At 51.0% G+C, this 26,069-nt stretch overlaps 9 protein-coding genes across 9 annotated transcripts, besides 1 other annotated feature; 3 read left to right on the top strand and 6 right to left on the bottom strand.

Annotated features, from left to right (window-relative positions):
• Positions 1-692: 692 nt before the first annotated feature.
• On the top strand, positions 693-2,732 carry NFIA_097450 (CAP-Gly domain containing linker protein BIK1; the record flags this gene model as incomplete). Its single annotated transcript, XM_001262013.1, has 1 exon — positions 693-2,732. One exon carries the CDS (start codon positions 693-695, stop codon positions 2,730-2,732), a length of 2,040 nt encoding a protein of 679 aa, XP_001262014.1.
• Positions 2,733-3,440: 708 nt separating this feature from the next.
• NFIA_097440 (3-hydroxyanthranilate 3,4-dioxygenase) lies at positions 3,441-4,136 on the bottom strand (the record flags this gene model as incomplete). Its single annotated transcript, XM_001262012.1, has 2 exons — positions 3,441-3,987; positions 4,105-4,136. The coding sequence occupies 2 exons, from the start codon at positions 4,134-4,136 to the stop codon at positions 3,441-3,443; spliced, it is 579 nt and encodes a 192-aa protein (XP_001262013.1).
• A 301-nt stretch (positions 4,137-4,437) lies between these two features.
• Positions 4,438-5,649, top strand: NFIA_097430 (RNA 3'-terminal phosphate cyclase-like protein; the record flags this gene model as incomplete). Its single annotated transcript, XM_001262011.1, has 1 exon — positions 4,438-5,649. One exon carries the CDS (start codon positions 4,438-4,440, stop codon positions 5,647-5,649), a length of 1,212 nt encoding a protein of 403 aa, XP_001262012.1.
• Positions 5,650-8,721: 3,072 nt separating this feature from the next.
• Positions 8,722-9,906, bottom strand: NFIA_097420 (tellurite-resistance/dicarboxylate transporter family protein; the record flags this gene model as incomplete). Its single annotated transcript, XM_001262010.1, has 1 exon — positions 8,722-9,906. One exon carries the CDS (start codon positions 9,904-9,906, stop codon positions 8,722-8,724), a length of 1,185 nt encoding a protein of 394 aa, XP_001262011.1.
• A 3,153-nt stretch (positions 9,907-13,059) lies between these two features.
• NFIA_097410 (uncharacterized protein) lies at positions 13,060-14,941 on the bottom strand (the record flags this gene model as incomplete). Its single annotated transcript, XM_001262009.1, has 2 exons — positions 13,060-14,839; positions 14,916-14,941. The coding sequence occupies 2 exons, from the start codon at positions 14,939-14,941 to the stop codon at positions 13,060-13,062; spliced, it is 1,806 nt and encodes a 601-aa protein (XP_001262010.1).
• A 1,174-nt stretch (positions 14,942-16,115) lies between these two features.
• Positions 16,116-16,931, bottom strand: NFIA_097400 (J-type chaperone JAC1; the record flags this gene model as incomplete). The annotated part of the gene is made up of 1 exon (XM_001262008.1): positions 16,116-16,931. One exon carries the CDS (start codon positions 16,929-16,931, stop codon positions 16,116-16,118), a length of 816 nt encoding a protein of 271 aa, XP_001262009.1.
• Positions 16,932-17,459: 528 nt separating this feature from the next.
• On the bottom strand, positions 17,460-19,296 carry NFIA_097390 (putative pre-mRNA splicing factor; the record flags this gene model as incomplete). The annotated part of the gene is made up of 3 exons (XM_001262007.1): positions 17,460-18,997; positions 19,076-19,109; positions 19,258-19,296. 3 exons carry the CDS (start codon positions 19,294-19,296, stop codon positions 17,460-17,462), a joined length of 1,611 nt encoding a protein of 536 aa, XP_001262008.1.
• A 976-nt stretch (positions 19,297-20,272) lies between these two features.
• On the top strand, positions 20,273-21,634 carry ppmA (type 2C protein phosphatase PTC7; the record flags this gene model as incomplete). Its single annotated transcript, XM_001262006.1, has 1 exon — positions 20,273-21,634. The coding sequence occupies one exon, from the start codon at positions 20,273-20,275 to the stop codon at positions 21,632-21,634; it is 1,362 nt and encodes a 453-aa protein (XP_001262007.1).
• Positions 21,635-22,425: 791 nt separating this feature from the next.
• Positions 22,426-24,636, bottom strand: NFIA_097370 (PWWP domain protein; the record flags this gene model as incomplete). The annotated part of the gene is made up of 5 exons (XM_001262005.1): positions 22,426-23,027; positions 23,082-23,319; positions 23,398-23,770; positions 23,830-24,316; positions 24,474-24,636. 5 exons carry the CDS (start codon positions 24,634-24,636, stop codon positions 22,426-22,428), a joined length of 1,863 nt encoding a protein of 620 aa, XP_001262006.1.
• Positions 24,398-24,428: a microsatellite.
• Positions 24,637-26,069: the final 1,433 nt, after the last annotated feature.

The following is a 26,069-nucleotide window of genomic DNA, read 5'->3' as shown; positions in this document are numbered from 1 at the left end:
GATTAAAGGGAACATCTGCCTTACAGCCGTGGAGTTAGTTGGATTGATTACGCCGCATGGGCACTGTGGAGCAGTAGTTAATAATAATACTACGAGTACCGAGCAGATAAACCCATGGTTCGTGTCTCCGTTGTTTGTTATCATCATCATTGACCATCATAATGGCTATTTTAGTATTCCGTAGAAGTTGTTGATACATAACAGGGGAAGCAACATGATCAGACTATCAGTGCAATTGTCCGTGATCGATGTCTCGACGTCAATCCTCTCCTAACTATCTCTAAAACACCATTCGTCATTCCCTTTTTGCCAATTAGCTCTCGTTCTTTTCATTCTTCTTCTTCGGGCTTCTTCTCTGCCCAACTGGGAAAATAATAATAAGAAAAAGAAACGCCTCCGTTAGGCCCCTTAAACTGTTAACAGTCCATTGTTGGTTGACAGGAAAGCCATGAAAACTTATCTGCTCCTATCAATAATCAATCCATGATCAGTCAATGATCTAAAGTGCAGGAGCTCCACTCGTGTCTGTTCTTCCTTATACCGCATCATCCCTTTAATGCCGCTCTTTTCCTTTCCCCCTCCTGACTTGTGTCCCTTCTGAATTTCTGGACCCTTCAAATTTCCGCTCTGGTCGCGTTCGTCAATTCGAGCACTTTGAGGCCGCTCTCTCTCAAATCTCGAACTCCATCGCCATGGCGCCTCTCGACGATATCCAGGTTGGCGATGTTGTGAATGTTCCCGGGGGCATGTATGGGACGGTCCGCTACCTGGGCAGCGTTGCCGGAAAACCAGGCAAGTTCGCCGGAATCGAACTGGCTCCGGAGCATGCCAAGAGAGGAAAGAACAATGGAGATGTGGAAGGGAGAAAGTATTTCAAGACCACTGTCCCTGGTTCCGGCATCTTTGTTCCCATGAACAACAATCGCTACGTCACGAAGCGATCCTCCACATCCGCCCCTACCGCGACCACCGCACCCCCGACGCCTTCGCGACCGATCAATTTCAGCAAATCCGTCGGACCCAGTCCTGCAGTACCTCGTCCGCGTGTAAGACGACCCTCTCTACCTCGCCCTGAATCGCCTCGTGGTCCGCCTCCCTCCAAGCTTAGCCTTGCCGGTCTTCGTACTCCATCCACCGCTTCTCGAGCAGGGCCGAGTCCCAATGGCTATCCTCGAAGTCCGGTTAAAGCTCCGTCTCGCGCATCCGATAGGGCTCCCTCCCGCATGAGCGTGGACGATGACTTGTCCTCGGTTAGGACTTCCGACTTCCATCGCAGCTCGATGGCGTCGGAGGTGCAGGAATTGAAAGATCAGATCAAGAGCCTGGAAAAGCAGCTACTGGACCGCGATAAGCAACTGGAGGAACAGGCAAATACACTTGCGGAATTCCATAGGACAATTGAGGACCTGGAAGGTTCGGATGCCCTGTCCATCAGGGCCCAGCTGCGGGAGAAGAATGAGAGGATTGCTCAGTTGACAGCAGAATTCGATCTACATCGAGCCGACTTCAGAAGCACCCTTGATACGCTGGAGATAGCCGCGTCCGAGACCGAGCGGGTCTACGAGCAGCGCCTGGACGAACTCATGCAACAGAATAAAGAACTACAAGACCGGGGTGAGGATGTCGAGGCCGTTGCCAGGCAGCTGAAGCAGCTGGAAGAGCTGGTTTCGGAGCTAGAAGAGGGCCTGGAAGACGCAAGACGTGGCGAGGCGGAAGCGCGGGCTGAGGTTGAGTTTCTACGAGGGGAGGTGGAAAGGACAAAGCTTGAGCTGAAAAAAGAGCGCGAACATTCCAGCGCCATGTTGAGGGATGCCCATTCAGGCGGAGACGGAGGCCGGCAGTACTCGAAGGAACTAGATCAGAAAGACGACGAGATTCGCGGCCTCAAAGCCATCATCCATTCATTGAGCAGGGGCGACCCGAACTTCCCTGGCCTGCAGAATGGGCTTGCAAGTTCTCGACAGGACCATGATTCCGAACAAATTGCTCATCTGGAACAGCGTATTCAGGAATTTGAGCACGCAACCGAGAGCAAGAACTATCGCATCGAGGAGCTTGAGCGGGAGTTACAGCAGTTGCGGCTTAGCAATGAAAGCCGTACTCGCAGCTCCACGATCAGCGCTCCAGCGCCTCACCATAAACCATCGAACTCTGCTGGATATATCGGGACCGCGAACACTATCAACCATGCTCATCGACTGTCTGACCGCACAGTGGTCCCTAATGACTGGCAAGAGCAACCTCATGGTGAAGGTCAGTATCAGCCGTTTGGCTCGCACCACCGAGGAGCTTCGGACTCCTCGCGCCACCGTCTGGAGACCATGCATGAGGCCGATGGCCGCTCTGATGATGGCAATTCCTTGTGGTGTGAGATTTGCGAAACCGGCGGTCACGATATCTTGAGCTGCACAAACATCCTTGGTGCCGAAACCAAGAACGAGCATGCACTCCCTGTTGAGCAGTCACACCACGAGGGTTCTGTGGACGGCAAGTCGACCCCCGGGACTTCCATCGCCGGAGAATCCTTTCCTTCAAAGGATGAGGATAGCGCCACCCCTCAAAAGACAGGACGAGATGCCGTCCTGGAGGGATTGAAGGGTATTAGTGGAGGACTCACAGCTTCAATGGCTCCTGTTGCAGGGAAGGCCAGTGGAGTGATTGATGAAACGAAGTGGTGTGCCCTCTGTGAGAGGGACGGTCATGAAAGCATTGATTGCCCTTTTGATGACTGAGCAGCGGCCGTTGCGTCGGGATGCTGCTGATGGTGGCTCATGTTGGACGATCACCTATTTCTTCTGTCCTTTATGTCTGAGCGGGTTTCTCCATTCGGCACATTGCCGAACCTATTAATACTTTTGCATACTTGCTATTCTGGCAACGCCATGCGCCTGTTGCCCTAGACTGCGGTTTCGCACTTTTTATAATCTCCTTTTTGGGGGGCTCGCTGTCATGACCATACGAAGCCCAGCCTTGCCGTTGGAGACTCAACCTCAAGGCGAGACCTTATTCAGAGCTTGTGTTAATACCTTCATCGCTCTTCGAGCCCTCACTCTTTCTCTGACTCGGCTGTTGCCAGCTCTTTCCTTTCATTTCACCCTCTTTTGTATTCATACTGTACTTTTTTCGGGCTCAATAGACCCTGTTCTTACAAACACCTCCCGCAGAATCGCAGAACCTCGGCCCATCCTACCCATCTTTTATTCCCGCTATGCTTCAGCAATAATTACATGATGCGTCCGAGCCAGTTGCAGTTTCCAGCTCTCCTCTGGTCAGCAGCGCATTTTGGCCAACGACCTGTGTCTGTCTCATCAAATCAATGTACAAATTGGAGATTGTCACAGTACAACACTTGAACAACTACATATAGTACATTACTCATCATCCGGTTTCCTCGGAGTCTCGTTTTCGTCCCGCCTACAGGTTAGAAAGTAGAAACCCAGTCACTCCAGAAACCTAGGCGGCTGTACAATCTCCCCTTCTTGATATCTCGTTTCCGCAATGGTCCCACATGCCTTGCAAGTCCGCTTCTCCTGATCAGCAGCAAATTCCTCCACCACCTCCTTCACCTGTGTCCCCAAATCCGTACACACAAACCGCTTCTCCCAGACAACCTCCCCGCACTTCTTGCAGAACCACAGCATCGTATCAACCGCGTCTTTGGGCCGAGGCTGCTCCATCACCACACCGACAGTGTCCTTGAACCGGACAGGGCAGTGCGGGGTGTTGGCGGGCAGTAGGAAGATCGATCCTTCATGGATGGGGATATCCTGGAAGACGGGAGGAGAGACTGATGTATCAGCTGTCTTTAGAAGCATGGAGCCTCGATACTGATAGAAGAATTCTGGGGTCGTGTTGATGTGATAGTCCGTGCGGGCATTTGGTCCCCCAACGATCATGACTGTGTATCCGGCTGTCGCGGGGGAGGAGGGGTGATAGACGCAGTAATTATTCACCGGCGGCTGAAGGAGATGCGAGTTTTCTTCGAGCCTGTAACCCGGTCATTATCTGGATTGTAAGTGCACTTCATGGTTTCGTATCAGGAGATGCTCCCTGGAAGCGGGGGAGGGGTATGCGGTTTCGGGTGGGACTTGAGGTAGGAAATACCATTTCGGGATATTCAGAGCTGGTGGCAGCATTGTCGCAAGTTTTTTTTCTTCCTTTAGAGGTCTTTCTGATGCCTGACAGACTTTTAATCGACAACCTGTGAGATTTTATTCTTGCTGTCATACATGGTCTGATTATCAAGCAAAGACCGAAGCCGATGCGGTCATCCCATCAGGCGGAGATAGCCGGAGATAGATAAAGAGGACGCCCGGAAAGGAAGATCGTCTCTCCGACCGATTTTCTTTTTTATCAAAATTATCCACACTTTGAGATTGAGAGAATCAGCTTCTGATATCGACGACAGGATATCGGAAGATCTCCAATCCAGCAATCATGGCCACTACATCTCAGCCTCCCCTTCGGTTTACCGGTCACAAGAATTTTGTGAACCGACTGGTCTTTTCAACCTTGACCGGTCGTGCAGTCCATATCTCCCAGATCCGTCCTTCGTCTCCCACGAATCCCGGTCTTGCTCCCCACGAAATCTCGTTTCTGCGTCTCTTGGAAGCTGTCACAAATGGTTCTCAGATGGAAATTTCATACACGGGAACTATCGTTATCTACAAGCCTGGTCTGATCACTGGAGGCGTTGCAGGTAACGGGGTCACCACCGGAGGTGTTATCCGGCATGAGCTCCCGGCAGGATGCACTCGAGGCGTCAGCTACTTCTTAATACCTCTTTGTCTCCTCGCGCCATTCTCTAAGGCACCGATCAAGGTACTCTTCACTGGTCCTGGCGTTATTACTTCCGCCACACCCACTGGGGACATGTCCGTGGACAGCGTCCGCACTGCAATCCTTCCGCTTTACAACCAGTTCGGTATCTTCAACAACATTGAGCTTCGTGTTCTCCGCAGGTCTAACCCCGGACCGAACGGCAGGGGAGGCGGTGGAGAAGTTCAGTTAGTTTTCGGTCACCAAGTACGCCTTCCGAAAACAATGCACTTGATGAACCCAGGCAGAGTCAAGAAGGTTCGTGGCGTGGCGTACTCGGTTGGTGTTTCAGCCTCCAACAATGCGAGAATGATTGATGTGGCCCGTGGCATTCTCAATCCTCTCGTTCCCGACACCTACATTTTCTCCGATGTGTCGTCCGCGCCGCTGGTCCCTGACAGGAACAACCCATCCGCAAAGAAGAAGATCGGCCTTGGCTTCGGTTTATCCCTGGTTGCGGAGTCTTCGACTGGCTGCTTGTACTCCGCTGACGTCGCCTCTCCACCTGCGGGTGGCCAGGCGCCGGAGGATATTGGAAAACAATGTGCCTACCAGCTTCTGGAAACTATCTCAAAAGGCGGATGCGTTGCCCCGGCTGCAGCTTCAACCATGCTGGGCTTGATGACTATGGGGTCAGAGGACGTTGGTCGACTTCAATTTGGACGGGAAGTGATTGCCGATGAAAGTATCATCCAGCTGGCCAGAGATTTGGCCAAGTTCGGTGCCCCCGGTTGGGGTCTACGAGATGCCACCGGTGAGAATGAGCAAGGGGACGTTATCGTGAGCGTGGTTGGACGAGGTATTGGCAACGTCGGTCGGAAGGTTGCTTGATCACGGCAAAACATGAATTGGTGGCATATGACTATCTGCTACATATGCTCGCTCATGCGTTTATCAACACGAGGCTCAACCACCATTTGGAGGCTTTTCTGCACGTCGAACCAGTAAAGCAGCTCCGCGCACACATGCTGGTCTTGTTTCATCGATCATTCTCCGGTAACAAGTCACCGGATCTGCCTGGGAGGTCTACCCAGATGTGCATCAAAGTCGAGTGGACTGCCTCAATCTAACTAAAACGGCATCGCTCGTTCGGTTCTGTTTTATGTGGTCGGGATCCTGCACGGAATCACTTGTACTTCATACCTCGTGGGGTCCTTGGCAGGACAATCAATATATTGAGGTGTTTGGCGAAGGTAACAAAAGTTTTGAAGGGTTGTTCACCTTTTGCGTCGCATTATACCCATATTTCGATTACCCAAGTTGTTCCTGGACACCTGATCAGGGCAACTTGAAGTGGTATTCAAAGAAGAGGCGTTTCTGGTGTTTCGGGAAAGAATTATCATGGCGCACTGTGGTTGTATATAGGACTATCATGCATGCAGATCCCGCACAGTTAAGCATTTGATATCAACGACCAAAGCCTTCGACATATTGTATTCGTACTCTTCTTCTTTTACGGTTCCTCGCTTCTGCTAGAATATGTATGCTGATACGGAAGTGTCTACTGCTCCAGACACGCGAGCAATACTCTTACTGACTGGACTTCAGCCTGGCCCAAGCTCGAGATTCGTGAAGCTGGAGGTGGTATGGAAGAACTCTCTATGTCCTAGTCCTTTCAGCCAAAGCAGGATCGGACGATTAACGGCTCATGATGACCATATTCTGCGCACCCTGTCGCTCTGACATGTCTTTTTCGTCACGATGTTAGGCAACAATCTGCTGAACCAGTTCCCAGCGCAGCGATCTTTCCTAGATTGGGCAGCATGACGCTATTCAGTACCACAGTTTGATCGTACTTCCCTTGTCTGCTGCAGTTGCCTTGGGGTTCATGGCCCGCCACCAGCGCATTACAAAAAGGCAGCTGCTTCCCTTTCCTCCTCTTTCCTTTCTCTCTTCCCCTTCCACTTGCCCCTGCCCATGAAAGTCTATCTTTTCTTTTCCTCTCCTGCGCCGTTCTTCTCGTCCATGTCTCTCAGCATGAGCCACGCTCTTTCTGCTCTCTCCAGATGTTCATCTTCGCCGGCTTCACGTGCCTTCCTTCTGCCTATCTCCCGTGCCCCAATACAGTAGCCCCCGTAAGTCGCCTTGTGGCTAGCCTCTGTTTGGAGCACAGACTATTACCTGCATAGGTAGCTGATTAAGTACGTCAAGCTGAGCGAACGAACCCCTTGGCAAATTTCAAACTTCCTCGTTTCGAGCAGAAGCTGATCATTCTCGAATTGGCGTCGTAGAGGCTTGACAAGCGAGCGGGTCGTACATCTCGTCCCTTCCAACCCTCGTTCCTCTGAGCATTATGCCTGGCACCGTGGGCAGGCCCAGTAAGCGACAGAGCTTGTATGTGAATCTACATATCTGTGCTGTTGCCTTGAACTTATAACTTCCACAGGCTGGCTAAAAGCATCCGCTCGCACCGCAGGCCAGCTCCCTCACGGGACATGCTCCTGTGAGTGGAGTTCCTCTATCTCATTGTAACTTGATCTCATCAGCCTAGAGCTTCACCATCGCTTCCACTCTTTCAACGTCTTGCCAGCCATCTATCACCTCGACCACCACGGCAACCTGCCGGTTCGGTCAGGCCCAGTAAGTGACAGAGCTTGTATGCCTTCCTTTGTCTTCATTGAACTTTCATTCCTTGCTGACAACTTTCAGGCTGGCTAAAAACAATTGTCCGAACCGGAGGCAAAGCTTCGAATTCTCCCATGAGCCTGTCAGTTGCTTTTCCTCTTCTGTCTATATCTACTAACGAGGCTACAGCAAACGCACACCTTTTTTCGAGAACAGACGACTAGCCAACAGTAACTGCATCGTGGTCGGCCCAGTGCGTGACAGAGCTTGTGAGCAACTCTCTTTTTCCTCATCCTTGTGTACCCAACTTACAATCATAGGCTGGCTAAAAACATCTTTGCCACACCGCAGCGAAGCGGAAGCTCATTATTTGATAATGTGAGACAGTCTTATCTTTCGTGGGGTCTACTTGCTAATCTGTCCAGAGTTTCCTGGCACACCCTCCGTTTCGCTGTTGCATCGCTTTCAGGGGATATTCCGTTGTGTTTATGGTTGATACTGTGCTGGGTTGATGACAACCCTTTATGAAGTTGGGCCTGTACTTAGTGCGAGCTATGCCCTGGTCGAGGTTTTTACCTACAGCAGGATGTTTCCCTTGACCTGGTGGACATCAGTCTGCTACCCGAATGGGAGGGGTATGAACGAAGAAGCCAAAAAGCGTCATAATAAATTGTGTTTGAACTGTACTAAGTTTTGAGATTAAAAGTGTGAGCCCAAAGCTGAAAGGTTGCCTTGGGAATGTGCTCGGTACTGACTAGAGGCTGCGAGGATTGGCGGAAAGTTTGGAGTGGTTCAAAATGCAACGTGCTGAGCCCACAGGATTCTTCAAGACTAGAAGGCATCTTTACCAGCAAGCCGCCGTGGGGATGCATTTTGACTGTGGATGTACGGTAAGGGGCTTTTGCCAGCATCGTGTAAAGATGAACAAATAAACTTGTAGGATAGATTGCCTTAGTATCCTACATCTAAGCATCTTCAAATAGTAGCAGACTCTGAGAAACCAATTAACACGAAACCATGCATATATACTCCAAAACAGGCTTCCGTACAATAAACATAAATGTGCTGGCATTGGCGCTGAACAGAAAATCGACTATGAGAGAATGAGCCTGACTTGTGCACCCCAACGCCTTTTGGAATGCAGCACACGCCGATTGAAGTGTTGAAAGCGAAATCCACCGAACAAAAAAGGGAAAAGAAAGGCAGAGGCGAGGTAATGGGAGAGTTCTTTTCGAACAGGATGGTAGACACAACGCTGGAAAGTTATATCAAAGAAAGGAATTTGAGAGACTGTAGCAGTTGAAGATCATTGACAGAGTGATTGTATGCGGGTGGCATTTAATCTACCACGTCCTCGTCTTTGCCCGGGTACATGATGTCTTGTCTGATGACGGCACGAATGTGGTAGACGAAAACGAAGACCCACATGCAGACAATACCGACCGACATGGCCGAGCCGACGCCCAAGACACCAGGGCTCCCCAATGCCCTCCCCAGGGTAATAGTGGCCAGCGTGAACCCGGTGTTAGGGAAGACCATGGCCCACCAGCTAAGATGGAACGCAGTGGGCCGGGACCGGACGACGGCAACAAAGGCAATGAGGAAGAACCAGAGACTCAGGGCCCACAGGAACACGCCGACGATAATTGCCATCAGCTCGAGGATTCGGGCGTCCTCGATGGCGTGTGCGTCTTTGATGATCTTGAATTCCTCGGGCAGGCCCTTGGCCATCCCCACTAGCGCCAGCGCGGTGAAAGCCGGAGGCCCCACGCAGATGAACATGGCTGGTCTGTGTTCGCGGCAGGGAAGCCCTGACTGCATGAGTCGGCCGATGTAGTGGGCGTACATCATGAAGCTGATTGAGAAGCCGAGGCCCTGGAAGGTAACGCCGGCGGTGATGACGGGGATGGCGGATCGCGCGGGCTGGGATTCGCTGATGACCGAGGCGATGGTTCCGCTGAGCATGATGGGGAAGGCTGGTAAGATCCATGATGGCATCATTGTCTGGAGGCCGTAGGAGTGGGCAGCGAAGAGGAACGAATACTGTATCACGGCTGTGGCAAGGGTGCAACTACAGTAGACCCAGAAGAGGACTTCGAGTGCGATGAGGTACGACTCTAGTTCGTTGGAGCCGAAGTAACGATGCAAGCCGGTGATGATCGTTGCAATGGATAGCCAGAAGGTAGGGAAGAAGAGACCCTCGCGAGGGTGGCGCAAGCTGTCAAGGAAACCGCCATGCAGAACGAATCTCAGCGCCATCAGAGAACAGACGAGAGCGAATAACAGAAGATTGAGGATATAAACGACCATCCCAATGCCCTTCATGCCATTGAAGGTATACGGCTGACTAGCAATCAGAAGAGCCAGTCCACCGGTGCTCATCGTCAAGGTATACCACGCCCAGGTGAAGTGCCGTAGGCGCTCACGAAGGCTTAGTCGAGGAGATTTCTTCATTTCTTGTTCAAAAAAGCCAGAGTCTGACTGTGACGATGTTTGTGGAACATAATCATGATCGTTGAACATCGTGATTGCGAAATGCTCGGTCCTAATACGGATACGGAAAGAGTATGAAATGCAAACAAGGAAATTTATGCCAAGCTTAGTGAAGATGTGGTAGAACGAGGGAACACGAGACAGGATCCTATCCGGATGAGAGAGAGTGTGTAGATGATCTTTCAATGCTCTGACTCCATTACAGAAACCCACAGACACCGCAAAGATGAATCTAGTGAAGAGCTCGAAGCAGAGATGGTAAAGATCAGCCTAAGTGCACTTGAAAGAATGGATGCACAATGCAGGGCCTGCAAAAGGAAAGAAGAGAGAGAGATTTGGAATAAGAGAATGTAATTGTCCGAGTGAAACAACGAGATATCGCTGGAGCCATAGATACTTTATACCAGACGGCAGAGCCGCCATGCACATGTGAACGACCACCATAAAACATTGAGGGCTTCAGGTTGACAACCATTGCCATCCCATCTGACGTGAAGGCTGTCTGGGCCAAGAGTCCAAGAAAATAGGAATGCAGGATGCATCAACAGTGGTTGGCTTAGCAGATATCGCGGAGGACTTCCTATAAACTCATTGCTCCAGCTTGGATCAGGAGTGTCCACCAGGAATCGGGGAGGTTAGGAAGGAAACTCAATCAGGCGCATATTTAGATAGGGCCATAGGGGACGTAGCTGCAACTCACCTTCTTGCAAAGGAGAGAAGGTTCACTGTGGAGAGACTAGACAAGGGGAGGGGGAAGGTAAAGCCTGATGCCTAGGGGGATGAGCCATGATCTTCACAAATAGTGGCAAAATAACGAGACTTCGCCAAGAGAATGTCTGGTATGAGAGTGTGCCTGAAGGAAGAGGAGCAAGTAAGTTACGCACTATGCAGACCACAAATGCAACGTTCTCGCCATGCAGATCCAGATGACGCGTTTTTGGCGATAGCACGGGTACAGGTCAGAGTGAAGATAGGAGTGGCTTGTCACATCGACTAAAAAAGGAAAGATAAGGCTTATTTCCTATTTTGTCAGCATTCTGGCTTCTTTTGCTTCTTACGGTATCGGGTTCTCTTCTTTGGCCGGCTTCCCTGTTTTGTATTCGAAAGTGGTTTTCCAAACTTGTCATGATCCGAATCTTGAGACTTTTCCAGTCTCGACGACGCGATCTCAAAATTAGAGGCCGGGAATGAACCATGGGATGGAGAAAGCACCTCATCGGGTTGCCCGATTGCAGGCTTTCGGGCCGAAGCAGTTGAAATTTTTACAAGTGGAAAGGGGCCGCTAAGCCCAGGAGTAGAACCGTAGATCATCGATAGGGAAGGCAACAGCTTTGAAGCCGATTAGACGGCTCTGGATTTTTGTGAATTCTGTGGGGCCTGATGGCCAGGACCCGAGTAAATCATAGTGGAGGAAGTTCTGGGCAACATTCGAAGTACAACAGATTACAGAACACAGCACCGAGTGAATCTCAACGTGCGCCGACGCCTTCAATTTGGTTTGCCGAGGAGCCCGGCCAAGAGGCGCAACAGAGGGATCGACAACGCATCATCGACGGGGAGACCCGCTGCCAAGCTCAGTGGTGGCTGTGGGAATGAAAGCAAGTTAGCGAGTGAGACATAAGGAAAGGGGATGGAAAGTGAAACCATTACTTGAAGGGACTAGGTTTGCGTGTTGTATTTGCTTTTTTCGACCTGCGATATTATGAGTGGATGTATGGCATTTCCACGCCACGATCTGATATCCATTTCATGACCATGAAGAGATCATGGGTCCAGAAGAATGCAATCATCTGTGAACCCAGTGGAATCAAGAGAGATGGATTTGGAGGAGGAGTCAATGGAGTCGATGGAGATGTTGGAGCGAGAGGAGAGTCCAGTCCAGATCTCGTTGCTGGGAAGACCGCATCAATGCTTCTCTTGGCATTGGGAGAATCGACATCAGGGAGGTTACAACAACCATTTCTAAGAATGACAACCAGCACTGAAGTTCAGGAAGCTAGTTTTCTCTGTGAGGTAGCGATGCATGGCTTATCCAAGTTATTGTCCGGTCTTTCTTGTTGCAAATACAAAGCCAAGAATGGCTGTGATGGCAGATCTAAATGATGAAACGAATTCAGCGCTGCAGTGCATGGCCAAAATTCAAATACTTCGGTGGATCTCTGGTGAGTACGGAGTATGAATATCTCCCCTGGGAATTATACAATTCTAATGCACACTATCCATGATCTACAGAGTCGTTGACCCACTGCTTGGGTCTCTATTCCACCGTAACATCAGCATGATACATGGCAACTGCTACTACAGCGATTAGACAGATCAAAGGTCCCATTGTCGCCGCCCCAACTCCCTCAATATCCAGTCCATGCCAGAGGTTATATCAAAATATCAACTGCGCCAAGAGGGAATGTCCACATATCAGTCCGGAATATGAATCAAGGCCAAGAAACGGGAAGATGGTCCGTCTCCACTCACCTTCCGAGTCTCTACGAAGCGAATCCACTTCGATGCCCAGAAGGCAGATCAGTCGAACTTATCTGTTATCTAGTAGATAGGCCTGACGGCGATGTACACAAGGTGAGACTGAGTTGTCGATTGCAGCAGCGGAGGTTTGGCATGCTGCTCTAGCCGTACAGACGCGGTGAATCTAGGACGTGGTTGTACAGTAGCCACGGAAATTACTTGCTACGTCCATATAAAATGCTACACTTGTTCTGGCTGCGCATTAAAAACAACATACATTGGTAAGAGGAGTTAGGAGTGGGCAGTTCATCATACTGATCGTCCAGTCTAGGTCGTTATCCGATTCTTCAGTCATGACAGGGTACACAAGGCGTTGAAAAGCAATTGATAGAAAGCAAGGTCGTAGAACAGGATGCACCAAAAAATGCTAGGGGAATGGTCATCATCATTTTTGTAGTCAATTTGGACGAAATGATGTCCCCATGTTGAGACCAGGACAAGACCCTAAAAAAGGTATGCTCGAATAACAGAAGTCTTATTCCGTTGCTCGTCGTTCCATACTCCCGTTCCATGCATAGATACGTACTTCAAACAAGAATACATGTAGATATACCGACCTGAAGTAAAGGCGAAGGCCAAATTGAACAAGCCCCAACAGGGGACACAAACAAGACGCCTGATAGGATGGACAGAAGGCAAATGAAGCGCAAGTGAAACTCGAATTCACACCATGCGGAAGACCAAGTCCGAGGCAAGTTCGGTTGTCGAATCCAAGAGCGCGCGGAAACCACGGCTGGAAGGTCGATCCGCCATTCGTGGCCGTTTGTCCACTGGTGAAGGGAATGGCGAGCTTACTATACTTTCCATTGGACCGCAGTATTCTGCGAGCTCTCTCACCTTGCAGGCTGCGTAGTGTACAACGAGTTTCCGAAGCTCGTTGTCGCGAAGCTGAGTGGCCGAGGTTGGTGAAATTGGCTCCAGACGGGTCGTCTTGGTGTAGGTGAAGTGGAGAAGGTCAAGGACCATTCTGCCCTTGGTTGCGGTCAAAGCAGCTCGCTCTTCCTTCCCTTCGCCGTCTTTCGGATCAGGAAAAGCCAGGCGCAGCAGATCCGCGTGAAGCTTTCGGAGACACAACTGCGCCAGACCGGGAATCAAATATCGTACAGCGAAAACGTACAGCTTGGCGTGGAAGATAAGATATGGGAGATCTGACTTGGTTGGATCCGAGTGTGTCGCGGTTGGGGTGAGTGGCCTTGTCCCATAGGTCGAGGGATGATCAAAATAGTCCAAGCTCACAAACTCATCCCAGAGACCAACTCCAGTTGGGCGGCGCGAAAGATACAGCTGCTTGGCGAAAGAGGTGTCAATGAACGCTTTCATCTGGCTTCGGGGAGACGCAACCTCTTCCTTGACTTTGTCCTGCTTTTGACTGTCGTGATCAAGCTCCACCTTCTGATTGAGGGTGCCCTTGACATTGGGAGGCACAGAAGTTGCTCGATCCCAACTCTCAGTATCCGACAGTGCAGCAGCATCAGGGGACTGGTCCGCTCCAGTGGGCTCAGGAACTTCCACAACCTCCACTGCCTCATCTACTTTAGTAGGTTCCATCACTGGGATCGGATCATCCAGCATTGTAGTAGTCTCGACTGTGAGCGGGCTATCAATCTGGTCATCAAGATTTCCAGGAGGAGGGGTTGTTGGAGGAGTCAGGTTAGACATTGGTTCCTCTGCCGTCGCACCACCTTGCTGTTTCTTCTTGCCCTTCTTTGACTTCTTCGCTTTCTTGCCCTTCGAGGGCGTGGCGTCCTCCTCGAGACCCCAGAAAAACCCCTCTTCGGCAGCAGAGGTAGCCAGAGGCTGCTCACTTGGCTCGTCACAGTTTGATGCCAGATCCTGTGGCGGATCATCGGGTGCCGCAACATCCTCTCCCACGTCGTCGTTTGCATCCTTCACGTCCTTGCCCTCCTTCTGCGGCTGCGCCGACGCCTCAGTTGCCTCGGCAGTCTTCGAGTCCCCACTATCTGGCACGTCCAGGTTCCTGTCCGAAAACTTGGCAGACGGGGGAGGAGATGGTGCTGGGGGAGGAACGGCCGAGGCGAAGGGATTGGGATTCGAGAACATCTCATTGAACGTCGGGTCATTGCTGGGCTCATCCTTCTCACCCTTGCGAGATCCCGGTGTAGGCACGCTGTAATCGCCCGTGTAGGCATACTCGCAAAAGGCCACAAAGGTCTCGACATCCTCGTCCTCTAGAACAGCAATATGATGCTTGGACTCCCTGGTGAGGCCATTGTTCATGAGATGATCGAGCGGTTGGGAGACATGGCGGGCAAGACCCGATTGTATTGTCAATTTGTCATGATTAGGTCCAACAAGGAATGTGAATGGTGGTGAATGGACGATGCTGTACCCAGGAGAGTGATTCGAAGAGTCAGTGGCAACGCTGTCATGGTTGGCATGAAAATGCTCGTAGGTTGGATATTCGGAATGAATGAAAGCAAAGCTAAGACACAGCACAAGCAGGATGCTGAAAACAGAGATATCTCCTCCAAGTTGATCAACGAAGATGCTCGACTCACCTACTCCAATCTGGAGACGACTCCATTGAGGATACTGTCCCGGAAACCTCCGCTTTTTCTTCCAACAAATGGACAATGCGATCTCACCAAGACAAAGGTGCGAGTAAGAACAGAGCAAACGCAATCTGTTCCCAATTGCCCTCGCTCTGAATGAACAGAAATAAATACTAACAGCCCGAAACAGTCATCGTTGACTCTTCAAATTCGAAGCAGAGTCCACGCGAACTGAAGTTTCTGACCCTGCGCCCTCCTATCCTTGCCCTCTGCAGCCTCATTTTCCCTCTATCTAAACTAAAAAGAGAGGCTACAAGCGCGGAAACTGACCCAGATGGGTCAAGTTAGTCTGCTACGTGTGCATTCACGACGGGATTTAGGGCGGTTTGACCGCCAACTTCTATTCTCCAACGGTGCCAACAGCAACAACCCCCTCATAAACCATTCCTTCTTATCATGTCAGATACCATGAACCACTCTGTCTTGGAGCCATACCTTGCCATTGATGACATTGACATGGCGAAATTCGCGGGGATAGCTCAACATCCGCGACCCCTTTGAGACACTGTGCAGGTAGGCTAGCTGTTCGTCTCACTCATTCTTAAGAACGACTATTAGTGCTACTGGACAACGCAGCGGTACCATGGCAAACTGCTGATGGAGACTGTAACACGCGCAAGTCACGCGGGTAATAGATAGTTGCAGGGCGGTGGAAGTGACCAAGCAAGATCGTTTGAGAGTGCTTTGAGTAGGCATTAGTCTGGTCAGTTAGCGTTGACTCCTGCATCACCCTGCAACGGGGTTGCCAATGCCAATTTCCTCCAACGGGTTAGGTTGTTGCCCGACGAGCGCTGTAACTGCTGTTCGTCCCAGCCTCTTGACGACCCAATTGCGGGTCGTTTCGTGGACAGAGTTAGTTTGATTCTCCAAAGAATCATAAACTAGAGAAGGATATTATTCATGGTTATGGTAGTGTATGCTAGAAGTGCTGTGAAGTTCCCAAACTGGCTGGATGCGATCTCATCTGGCGGTGAGAACCCAAGGTGCAATAACTACGGAGTTACTGGCAGTGTATGCCTTGCAATTGGGGGCGCATGTCTCAGTCATGCTACATATCAAATTAATATAGCTATTTTCCGTATGTAGTCTTAAGCTTTGGTTCTAAGATCAAGAGACACAGGCATAATGAACTTCCAGAATCTGTAATCAATGGATCAGGCGAATCTCCGTCCTGCCCGGTTCCCACTCTCGCAAGCCTTCACCGACACTGTACCAGAACCGCAACCGCACACACTCCTGGCGAGCAGCCTCGATATCCCCCCGTTCAAAGGCTTGCGCCAAGCTCTTCACGCACGCCGTCACCCGCGCGTCATTCTCCTTTTTCAGCGCAGCAATGGTTCCCTCAGCCTCCGGATCTGCACCGACCTCCTCAATCCTCTCCTGAACCTCCATGACCTCCATCAGTGTCTCCGGGTCGAGCGCATGTTGAGTCGCTCCGTCCTCCGCCGTCACATCGATACCATGCATCTCGCGCAGAAGATACTGCGCCCGTTGCAGAGGGTCCGATAGCGTCCGGTACGCTTCGTTGATCCGCGCGGACAGCGCCTCCGCCCGCTGCTTCGCAGGTCCTGGCGGGAACTTGTCCGGATGTATCACATTCTGTAGTCGGAGGAACTCGCGTCTCAAATCGCTCAGAGGGATATCGAATGATGAAGCGGGAGGTGGCCCTGCCGGTAAGGTCTCGCGAAAGATGGTATAGTGGTTTGTAAGGTCTGGGAGGTTGCTATCCTGATTGCTCGTCTCGGGGGCTGTTGTAGATGAGGAGGCCGAGGCAAGCCGACGGGTTGGCAACGTCAGACTGGGTCCTCGCGCAGTCTGAGCAGCCCAGGCTCTCGGTCTTAGCTGGCAGAAAATACAGGCGCCTGTTGAGAATAGCGAGTGTCTGGCCTCCGTCCGTGACGGGCGAACTGCGGAGAGGAGCGATCGCTGGGCCAGCCGCTGCATATGGAATGATGCCGCCATCTTTTCCTTTAAGAGGTATGTCTGTTGGCGAAGCCTATGATTAGATCAAGAATGGTAGAAAAGCTTTTCCTCTTCCATCTGGGGATTGTTCCGATGGCTTTCTTCTCGGTCAAGCAATAAATAATGAGATAGCCAACCACGTGCCGCTTAGTCAGTAACCGGCGATCAATCACCGATTACGTCATTATATCCCGAACATGCATTGGAAGGCTTCATAATAGGTAGATGCACATTTCCCACGGAGTATTATCTGATCCGATCTATACTTTCTCAGGACGTACATGCAAGGGGAAGCCAGAGTTGGTGGAGGCATAAGCTGGAACAATTCGATGTCCAAGTCTGTGGAAATGGTAATAGTCTATTCTTCGAGTAACCGGAATCTCGAGATGGAGCATTGACTTTTTAAAGCTATGTCTAACACAGACCCTAAGCTAGACAGCGTAAGAATCGACTGTAGGTATATGTGTCTACAAGCGTAAATGTGGCCACATTGTCGATTGTACTTATTCGTCTTTGTAAGTGCTATATTCACTCTATGCCCCAGAGCTTCACAGTCCGATCGTGCCCACAACTGGCAATCCACTGGGCATCATCACTAATGTCTGTACTGAGAACATTGCCTGCATGGCCACTCAAGGACTTGACCAGAGACCAATCATCCGCGCTGAAGATATTGACGTTCTTGTCGAATCCACTGCTGACAAAGAATGTGCCTGACTTCTTTGGTTGAACGGGGGTTGCTGGCGTTGACTGCTCGCTCGTTGTGAGTGTCGGGTTGCTGTCAACGTCCATTCGCCCGTTGGTTTCAGTGGATGGCAGATAAGAGGCAGCCGACTCAGTGCCCTTGTACCACCGTACATCCGACACAACACTTTTATGTGCGCCGATCCCACCAATATTGCGTACTTGTCGGAGGTCCCAACACTTGATCCAGCCATCACCCGAACCTGACAAGACACGGTATCCGTCTACACCCCAGTCGAGACCGTAAATTTCTCGGACATGTCCCTCAAGGATCATCACCGTGCGGCCTGTCCGCAGATCCCAGATTCGACCAATGCTGTCCAGACCGCCGCTAGCCAGCAGAGAACCGTCATTGTTAAATGCCACCGTATAAACCTCTCGTGAATGACCCTCCTGAAGAAGGAGTTCGACTGTTGTCTCGACGTCCCACAAGCGCCATGTCGTGTCGAACGAAGCAGACGCGATGTACCGCCCTGAAGGATGGAATTCTGTCCGGCATACACGGCCGCTGTGGCCTGACAGTGTAGCTAGTGGTGTATCTTTATCCAGGGACCACAGCGCCACGTTGCCCTCGCCGCCGCCGGAGACAAGGTTGACACTCGACTCGGACACATCCGACGAAGGAAGCGTTGCACCGGGGAACCACGCCAATCCACCGACACGATCCGTATGTCCATTGAGATTTGACTTCTCCTCCAGATTCGGTACAGTGAGCAAACGGATACCACCACCCCAATTGCCCGCAGCGATCGTCTTTCCGTCTGGCGCAAAGCGACAAATGCTCACAGGGCGATCGCCCGCAATCTGCGACCCGTAAAGGTCGAACCCTTGCAACTTCTCTTTGATCGCTTTGCGGTGCTTGATATGTGTCCTCAATGGGATTGTAGATTCCTCTCGTAAGCGCTCTACTCGTGCTTTCGCTCGGGGTAGGGAATAGCGGGCGATTGTTTTTCGGGCGTTGAGTAGCTCCTGGGAACCTTCTGTGTAGAATTCTTCCTGTTGTTCTGCTTCCTCTTCCGCCTCTTCAGCTTCCTCTGTCGTACCTCGCATGGATATATCACCGTCCGCGGCCGCCGCTTCCTGCCTCTCGGCCAGATCCGTCAGAAGCTCACGCAGTCGGTCTCTCCGGTCCACGGGACCTTCTCCGAAAAGAGTGATCGGTTCCCCAAGTTCTCGCAGTCGTGCGCGCACACGGTTATCATCAGTCGGAACCGCCATGGCAGCTGCTCGTCGCTTGCGCTCGAATTGGGATAGAATGGCAGATGCTCGTTCGGCGGGTATGCCCGCTGCAGCAGAGGGAATATCATAGTCGCGGTCGACGGCTGCGATTGACATGAAAGAGTCAGCCGAATGACTTTGGGTCGCAATCCAAATTCAGGTCGAGTGAAGCTATTACTTACGGATGTTTGCCAGGTCAATGCCCATTTCCGTATCCTAATCAACCAAACATCATTGGACGTCAGTGGAAGGATTCCTGAAGAGAGCCTTTGACTTTATAATGTGAACATAGGTAGATCAATCTGTGGTAAGACATATATGGATCGAGCAGATGAGAGCCAGAGAAAGAGAGAAATCTTCGTACCTCGGACTCCTCCACGTACGCCTGTCTTGAAGGGTGCATCATCTTGGGCACTGGAGCTTGAGACAAAACTCGAATCAGAAGGATGACTTGGTTATTAGGTCGTCGTTTCGCCTGGAATATAATCGCCGAGAGTAGCAAAAGATTTTCCGGTGGATATTTATCAGTCTGAAGAGGCACCGGTTGCTCTTATGGTGACACCGCAGTACTAGTGGAGGCAAGGAAGAAAACGCGGAGAAGACGTTATCCAGGATATTTTCCATAGCCTGTACAAGGGCGGATTGACTGTTTTTCACCACCACGGGTCGTTCTTCCTGGAGAATCTTTCTACAACTCAGCTTCACTTGTGCAGTCTCAATTCTCATTATTATTCTGCAAAGATCGTCTCCTATGCTGAACCATTTTATAGGAATGAGCACATCCAGCCCGCTATGTGTATGTCAAAATTCTCCTGCACCAACCATCTAATTCCCCTCTTCTTTTACAAACTCCGGAACACGCATCATTAATCGGTTGCTGTAGACTAACAGCTACGTCTGCAAGTGTCCGTACCGAATTCATCTCACCAAAGGCCATCTCGGTGTCAAAATTCCTTATCTTTTTTCCCATGAGGCGGTCGATGACGCCAGGCGGTCGGCGATCCCGTCTTATTGTTTCCATCAGTCATGGAAGGGAAATTTCAGCAAGAATGATTATCCACGATCTTCTCATAACCTCTGGCTGATCCAGTGATCGGCCCAGTGGCGTTTCTATCCAGCGAGAAGTCTCCAATTGCATGGACAAAGCGTATAGGACTTCATTATTGCTCCCTCAGTTACCTCCTACCGTTTACTACTGTCAATCCGGACCAAAGCGGTTGATCCGTGACGGTCGGCAGCTTGTTTGGTATCATCGCCAAGCGTTTTTCACCATTCTTCAAATGGTCCAGCAGACAATATCGTCGTACAGAAGTATTCTGCTGGAGGGTCTTGGTATTCTGAAGGACAGGGCCCTCCGGTGACGATCCTGCTCTTTGCTGATGATCCTGCTGGCCTCCTCCAGTAGAGCCTGCAGTTTAGCCTGCAGTAGCCTACAACCCGTCGCAAGAGACAGATCGCTCTCTTTTGCGACATCTAGCACAATATGGTCTCGACACTTACCGGACTACCTCTCCTCCCTTAGAAGCCAGCGATTATCTTCATCCTACCTCCCACGATCTTCGCGAAGGACTTTTCATGCAACGTCATCGTTCAGTCTCGATGCTCCGCGCATCTCCTACCGTGTGGCGGCCTCGTCGTCTCCCAAGAACCGCCGTTTCCACCCGGCCACCACTTTCCACAATTTCCGACCCGAGCTTCACGATGCTATCGGCGTGGTCACAGAAGAAATTGACGCGGCCACCAGACGCAAGAGGAGGCCAGATAGTGGGGAAGATGCTTTCTTTGTGAGCAGAGTTGGAAGTCAAGACTCTGGCGCCATCGCCTTCGCAGTCGCGGACGGAGTTGGAGGCTGGGTGGAGTCCAAGGTCGACCCAGCGAACTTCTCTCACGCTCTGTGCCGCTATATGGCGCTAGAGGCGCTATCTTGGGACTCGTCGACCGACAAATTACGGGCCAAGAACCTGCTTCAGTCAGGATACGACCAGCTGGTGGCGGACAAGTCGATTCGGGCTGGTGGGAGTACTGCATCGGTCGGGGTGGGCTTGGAAGATGGTCAGGTCGAGTTGGCCAATCTAGGTGACTCGGGCTCGATGCTCCTCCGTCTTGCGGCTGTGCATCATTATTCGGTCCCACAGACTCACGGCTTCAACACACCATATCAACTGAGCATCATCCCCCCGAGAATGCGCGCTCAGGCTTCCATATTCGGCGGCTCTTTCTTGGAGGACTCGCCGCGCGACGCGGCCGTCACAAACCTCCATATGCAGCACGGCGACGTGCTCATGCTAGCGACCGATGGGGTCTACGATAACCTGAACAATCAAGACATCCTGAAGCTCATCACAAGCCGGATGATTCTGACCGGGGCATGGACCGCCACCCCCGACTTGGGAATCAAAGTATCGGATGATCTCGGAGCGCTGACGGGCCCTGACGGCCTCGCTTCTCTACTTCCCTGGCCATCTCCGTCTTCCAAGCCGTCGGCGGCCGACCCTTCCACATCAGGCAATGTCGCGCCATCCAGCCAAATTCTTCAACACCATACGCTCCAGTCTCTGCTCGCTTCCACAGTCGCCGGCGAAGCCAAACGGGCCAGCATGGATTCCCGACGGGACGGCCCATTCGCCAAAGAAGCCCAGCGCTATTATCCCGGCGATTGGTACCGAGGCGGAAAGGTGGACGACATCTGCGTTTTGATCATTGTGGCTGTTGAAGAGGGTCGAGGTCATGAATCTCGCTAGACATCTGAGTTTAATATGCGTTTTGGCGCTGTAGTTATGTATAGAACGTGCTGGGTCTACCAGAGAGGGAAATGGGTGTCACTTGTGCAGATAGTTCCGGAGACGCTGTACCATATGATGTTATCTGGCCATACAGCATCAAGTATAATAGAATAGGATACCATATATTATCACGTTATTAATCTGGACACAATGGTCGATGTAAATTTCATATGAATAACTTTGTATTGTGCAAGGACTAAATCTTCAACCCAAAACAAGAAGCTCGCGAAACTAAATTAACATTCTGAGAGACGTAATCACAGGAAAGAGACCCGAGAAACCCCGTTCACATCGAAAGGATTGCAGAACACTCCAAGATACAGAGAAGCTGCGAGGCCTGCTTGTTCTCTCCCTCATCTTGTTTCAATGCACTTGATACCCTTTCACAGTTCTGTCACCATGCCACACAGCATTGCTTTCAATCCATAGTATCCAGTTCCATTTGCAGACTTGCCACTGTCATTGATCTGTGAAGTATGAAAGATAGACATGCGATAGACAGAGACACTAATAAGGGACAAGACACCCTCCGTAAGAAAAGGGGTCCAAAGGCTTTTTGAGTATTCAAGTCTCCACTCATCGATCGGCGGCGGAAAAGGGACATAGGAGATATCAGTGGGAATTCCAGCCAGACAGAAAATGAGCAGGAATGCCAAAACTAAAGTAACAGGCGCATTATTGTAAGCGTAAGAGGTACAAGAGAAGAGAGAAATCAGTGAACGCATACGGACAACCATGTGTGCCTATGTTCACGCTGCTGCTTCAACAGCTTTCTCTTCTGCCTTCTCTTCCGCCGGTTTCTCCTCATTCGTCTTCTCCTCGGTCACATTGGCACTGGTGGCCTCTTCAGTCTTGGGGGCTTCTTTCTCGGAAGCTTCCTTGGCTGGTTCAGGAGCTTCTGCCTTCTCCAAAGCAGCGTCAGCATCAACCATTGACTCATCTTGTGGTTCCACTGAATCTTGCTTGGCTGCCTTGATCTCTTCTTCCTCTTTCTCTCCTTCGGTTTCAGTCTTTGCTGGCGTTTCAACGCTGTCCTCTTTGTGAGCTCCGTTAGCCTTTGGCTCGGCCGGTGTTGTCGTGGTATCGGCATCGAGCACATTCTTCCACTTGGACAAGATGTTGATAGCACGGCGACGGAACTGGAACTCCTCATCTCGAGGAATAGAGTTAAGCTTCACAATCATTTTGAGGACCTTGTTAATTTTGGTCGCACGGATGATCGAGACCTCGAGATCATCAGCAACCCTCTCAAGTCTAGTAAAGTAGCTAGACATGGTAGTCATCTCCTCCTCCTTGGGAGGTTGATCACGCGAAATGAAGCCCTTCTGGAGTCTGTGGCGAACAAACAGAACTGGCTTTAAGTTAGTCTGGAGTCATGACGGGGTTTCGGATAGGTCGACCCTACCTTCTTTCTGTTTTCTTTCCTTGGCTTCCCCCTGGTCGACTTGCTTTTCTGGCTCCTTCGGCGCAGCGCCAGCGTCCTCCTCGCCCTCGTCACTAACGGCACCTTTGCCAGCCTTCTTGCTGCTGCCTGTCTGTTTAGCCTTGCTGGCGCCAGTGGCCTTCTTCTCAGTCTCGGTTGTCGTCGGGGTCTTGGGGGTTGTCAACTTCAACTTGGTGGCAGTCTTGGGTGTTTTAGCAGGCTAGAACACAAGAAAAAGGCATGTTAGTCCAGCGACCGTGTAAAAGTGACAATGAGTATTAAGAGAGTCACAATTCACCTTTTCGGCTTCGCCATCGGTTTCTGCGTCCTTCTTACGCTTCTTCGAGCTCTTCGGCTTCTTGGGCTCGTCCGCATCTTCCATGTCAATATCCTCCAGGTCATCAACAATGTCCATGCTCTTCCGCTTGTTCTTCTTGGCTTCCCTTTCAGCCTTGGCCGCTTCCTTGGCGGCCTGCTGGGCTTCCTGCTCCTCCAACTCCTGCTGCAATGCGCGCTGATGATCAGCCAGCAGCTCCTTAAAGTATTGCAAGTCGTGACCTTCCGCGGCTACGGCATAAGCAGCAAGAAGTTGTTTCGATTTGCCCTTCTCTGGTACGTCTTTGCAGGAGGCGGGATCGAGCGGAGTCAGGTCTGTGTTGGGGATCCACGCGCTGTTTTTCGCATTAGCCGCCCACTCCATGGAAATAGACAAGTCCGACATGGCACTTACAACTCGTTTGTTTCGAGGAACATCACAGGGAAAGTTCTCTCATGAGCTCTCTTTCCTCCGTCTGCATAGTCTTCTCTGTAGGTGCCATCGGCCCGCATAGCGGTCACTGGACGCGTGCTCAATAGAGTTTGAGGAAGAATTTCCTCGTCACAGATGATAGACGGCCAGGGAGGGAAGCTTCGCAGGCGCGCGAGATAGTACTCGCCAGGCTTCGCGTGCAAATTTGTCATGCGAGCTTGCGACTTCTTCCGACTCAGCTTGGACTTATGTTCGGGGACACCGCTAGTAGATTTGCGCCTCGAGCCTCCAGACTTCTTGGAAGATGGAGGAGCTTCTTGAGCCTCGGGCGCTGTGGTGGCCTCGGACTCTGTAGGTGCCGCGGCGGTCGCTTCCGGTTCCTTCGCGTCAGCAGCCTCTACAGGTGCCTTGGAATCTTCAGCCGGAGTATCAGTCGATTCCTTTTTCTCTTCAGAGACACTAGCCTCGCCTGATAGACAGTGAAACCATAATTAGCGATTCAAGTCTCAGATGAAAAGGCGAAACTGAGCGACACCTTGCCCCTTCCCAGAAAAAGGAAAAAAAAAAAAAAAAAAGAAAAACTGGGAAGAGTGCAGGTCACAACAATGGTACTGAGAAATTCTTACCGGATGGCTTTTCCTGGGTGCCATTGACCTTCTCTGTCTCTTGCTCCTTGGACGTCTCTGGAGCTGATTCCACGGGCGCAGTTTTAGCCTCAGCAGTAGAAGCGCGCTCGACAGGCGCCTCGCCAGCTTCGGTCCTGGAGACAGCAGGGGTGTCCTCGGCCATAGTGTGCGACAAAGCTCAATTAAATTCAGAGCAACGACGAACTGAGATGCGGTTGAAGGAAGCCGAGACTTTCAATGAAGGAGGTGGTGGGAGGATGAAGGTGGTTTGAGCCGGGAGATGTGGTGGAGAAGGTCGCGACGCCGGGAGGCGGGAAGTTCGAACAACGCGTGCGCTTGGGGGAAAAGGGAGTCTGCCAATCCACAAATGACGCAACGGAGGAGCTCAACACAACAACGGTCGAGATCAAACGATCGAGTATAACAACAGCCTCCAGATAAATTCTGGTCTGCTGTTCGTATTGTAGTATGTTAGAAAGTCGTAGGCTAGCCCACAAGACGAAATCTGACCAGACAGGCCACCAGGTTGCGTAATGACAAGCCCGACCGGGAGATACGAAATCAGCCTGATACGAATCCCTCGGTGATGGGATGATTCGAAGACCTTCTCAGATCAATAGACTGAGGTAGTTGATGGATGATCAAGACGCAAGAAAGAAACAAGCGGCTTGAACAACACTTTGACTGTTGATGATCGCCTAGCGTTTATCTCCGAAACACGGAGAAGCGTAGTAACTGATAGATCGCAGCAGAAGAACCACAAGAGCCTTCTGCCCAAATTGCGATGACACTCTCTCTGCGCGTAGTATCAATTGTCGCAAAGAAATGGGCAATAGCCGCAAATGCCTCAAGGGAGATAAAACGGTCCTCTCGCCGAAGTCAGCTGTGACTAGCTGAAGACAGGACACGACGCGACCAAATGTATGATAGCGATAGTTCCAGTGCAGCTACAGTCGCCCGGCCGGTCGATATTGTTAGCAGGCAACTACTGCGCAGAGGAACATGATGACTGACCTTGTTGACAATATAGACCCGGATTCGCTCAAGGCGCCAATAGCCGAGTATACGGGGTCTGCGTGTGGAGCACGAAAACTTGAAAGTACAGGGACACTTGGTTATTCACGGATCTAATACACTTCTATGATTCAAAAATCTCCTAAGTTTGCGAGTAGCAACAAGGAAATCAGTGAAGGGTAGTGCTGGGAGGAAAGGAATATTGATGATGGGGCACCTGAAGAGAGGCGGGTCGATGGAAAATGACGGCACCCCGCGAATCTTCACGCTGTTTCAAGTAACACTGGAAATGAATCAATCTCATTTACTCCGTATTTGCTGCTGATCTCTTCAGGCTCCTGAATTATGGCTCTACGGGGTTGCATAGAGATAATAAGGTTCAATAGCCTATTCATTTGGTCTTGTCATTTGCCTTGCTTGGACGTTGGTTCAACATCCAGTATTATTAACAAGCTGCGTAGCTCGCTGGTAGCCATTCATAGGTATACAATATTCAGCCATGCAATACCATGCTGTTGGTTTTTTCCGGGATTCCGTTGCCTTCCACTGGCATACAAGCAGCAGCATTTCAGCTACCGTGCC

Source organism: Aspergillus fischeri, genomic scaffold, assembly GCF_000149645.3.
Source record: "Aspergillus fischeri NRRL 181 1099437636262 genomic scaffold, whole genome shotgun sequence".
Lineage (NCBI taxonomy): Eukaryota > Fungi > Ascomycota > Eurotiomycetes > Eurotiales > Aspergillaceae > Aspergillus > Aspergillus fischeri.
This window is presented reverse-complemented; position numbering and strand designations above follow the sequence as displayed.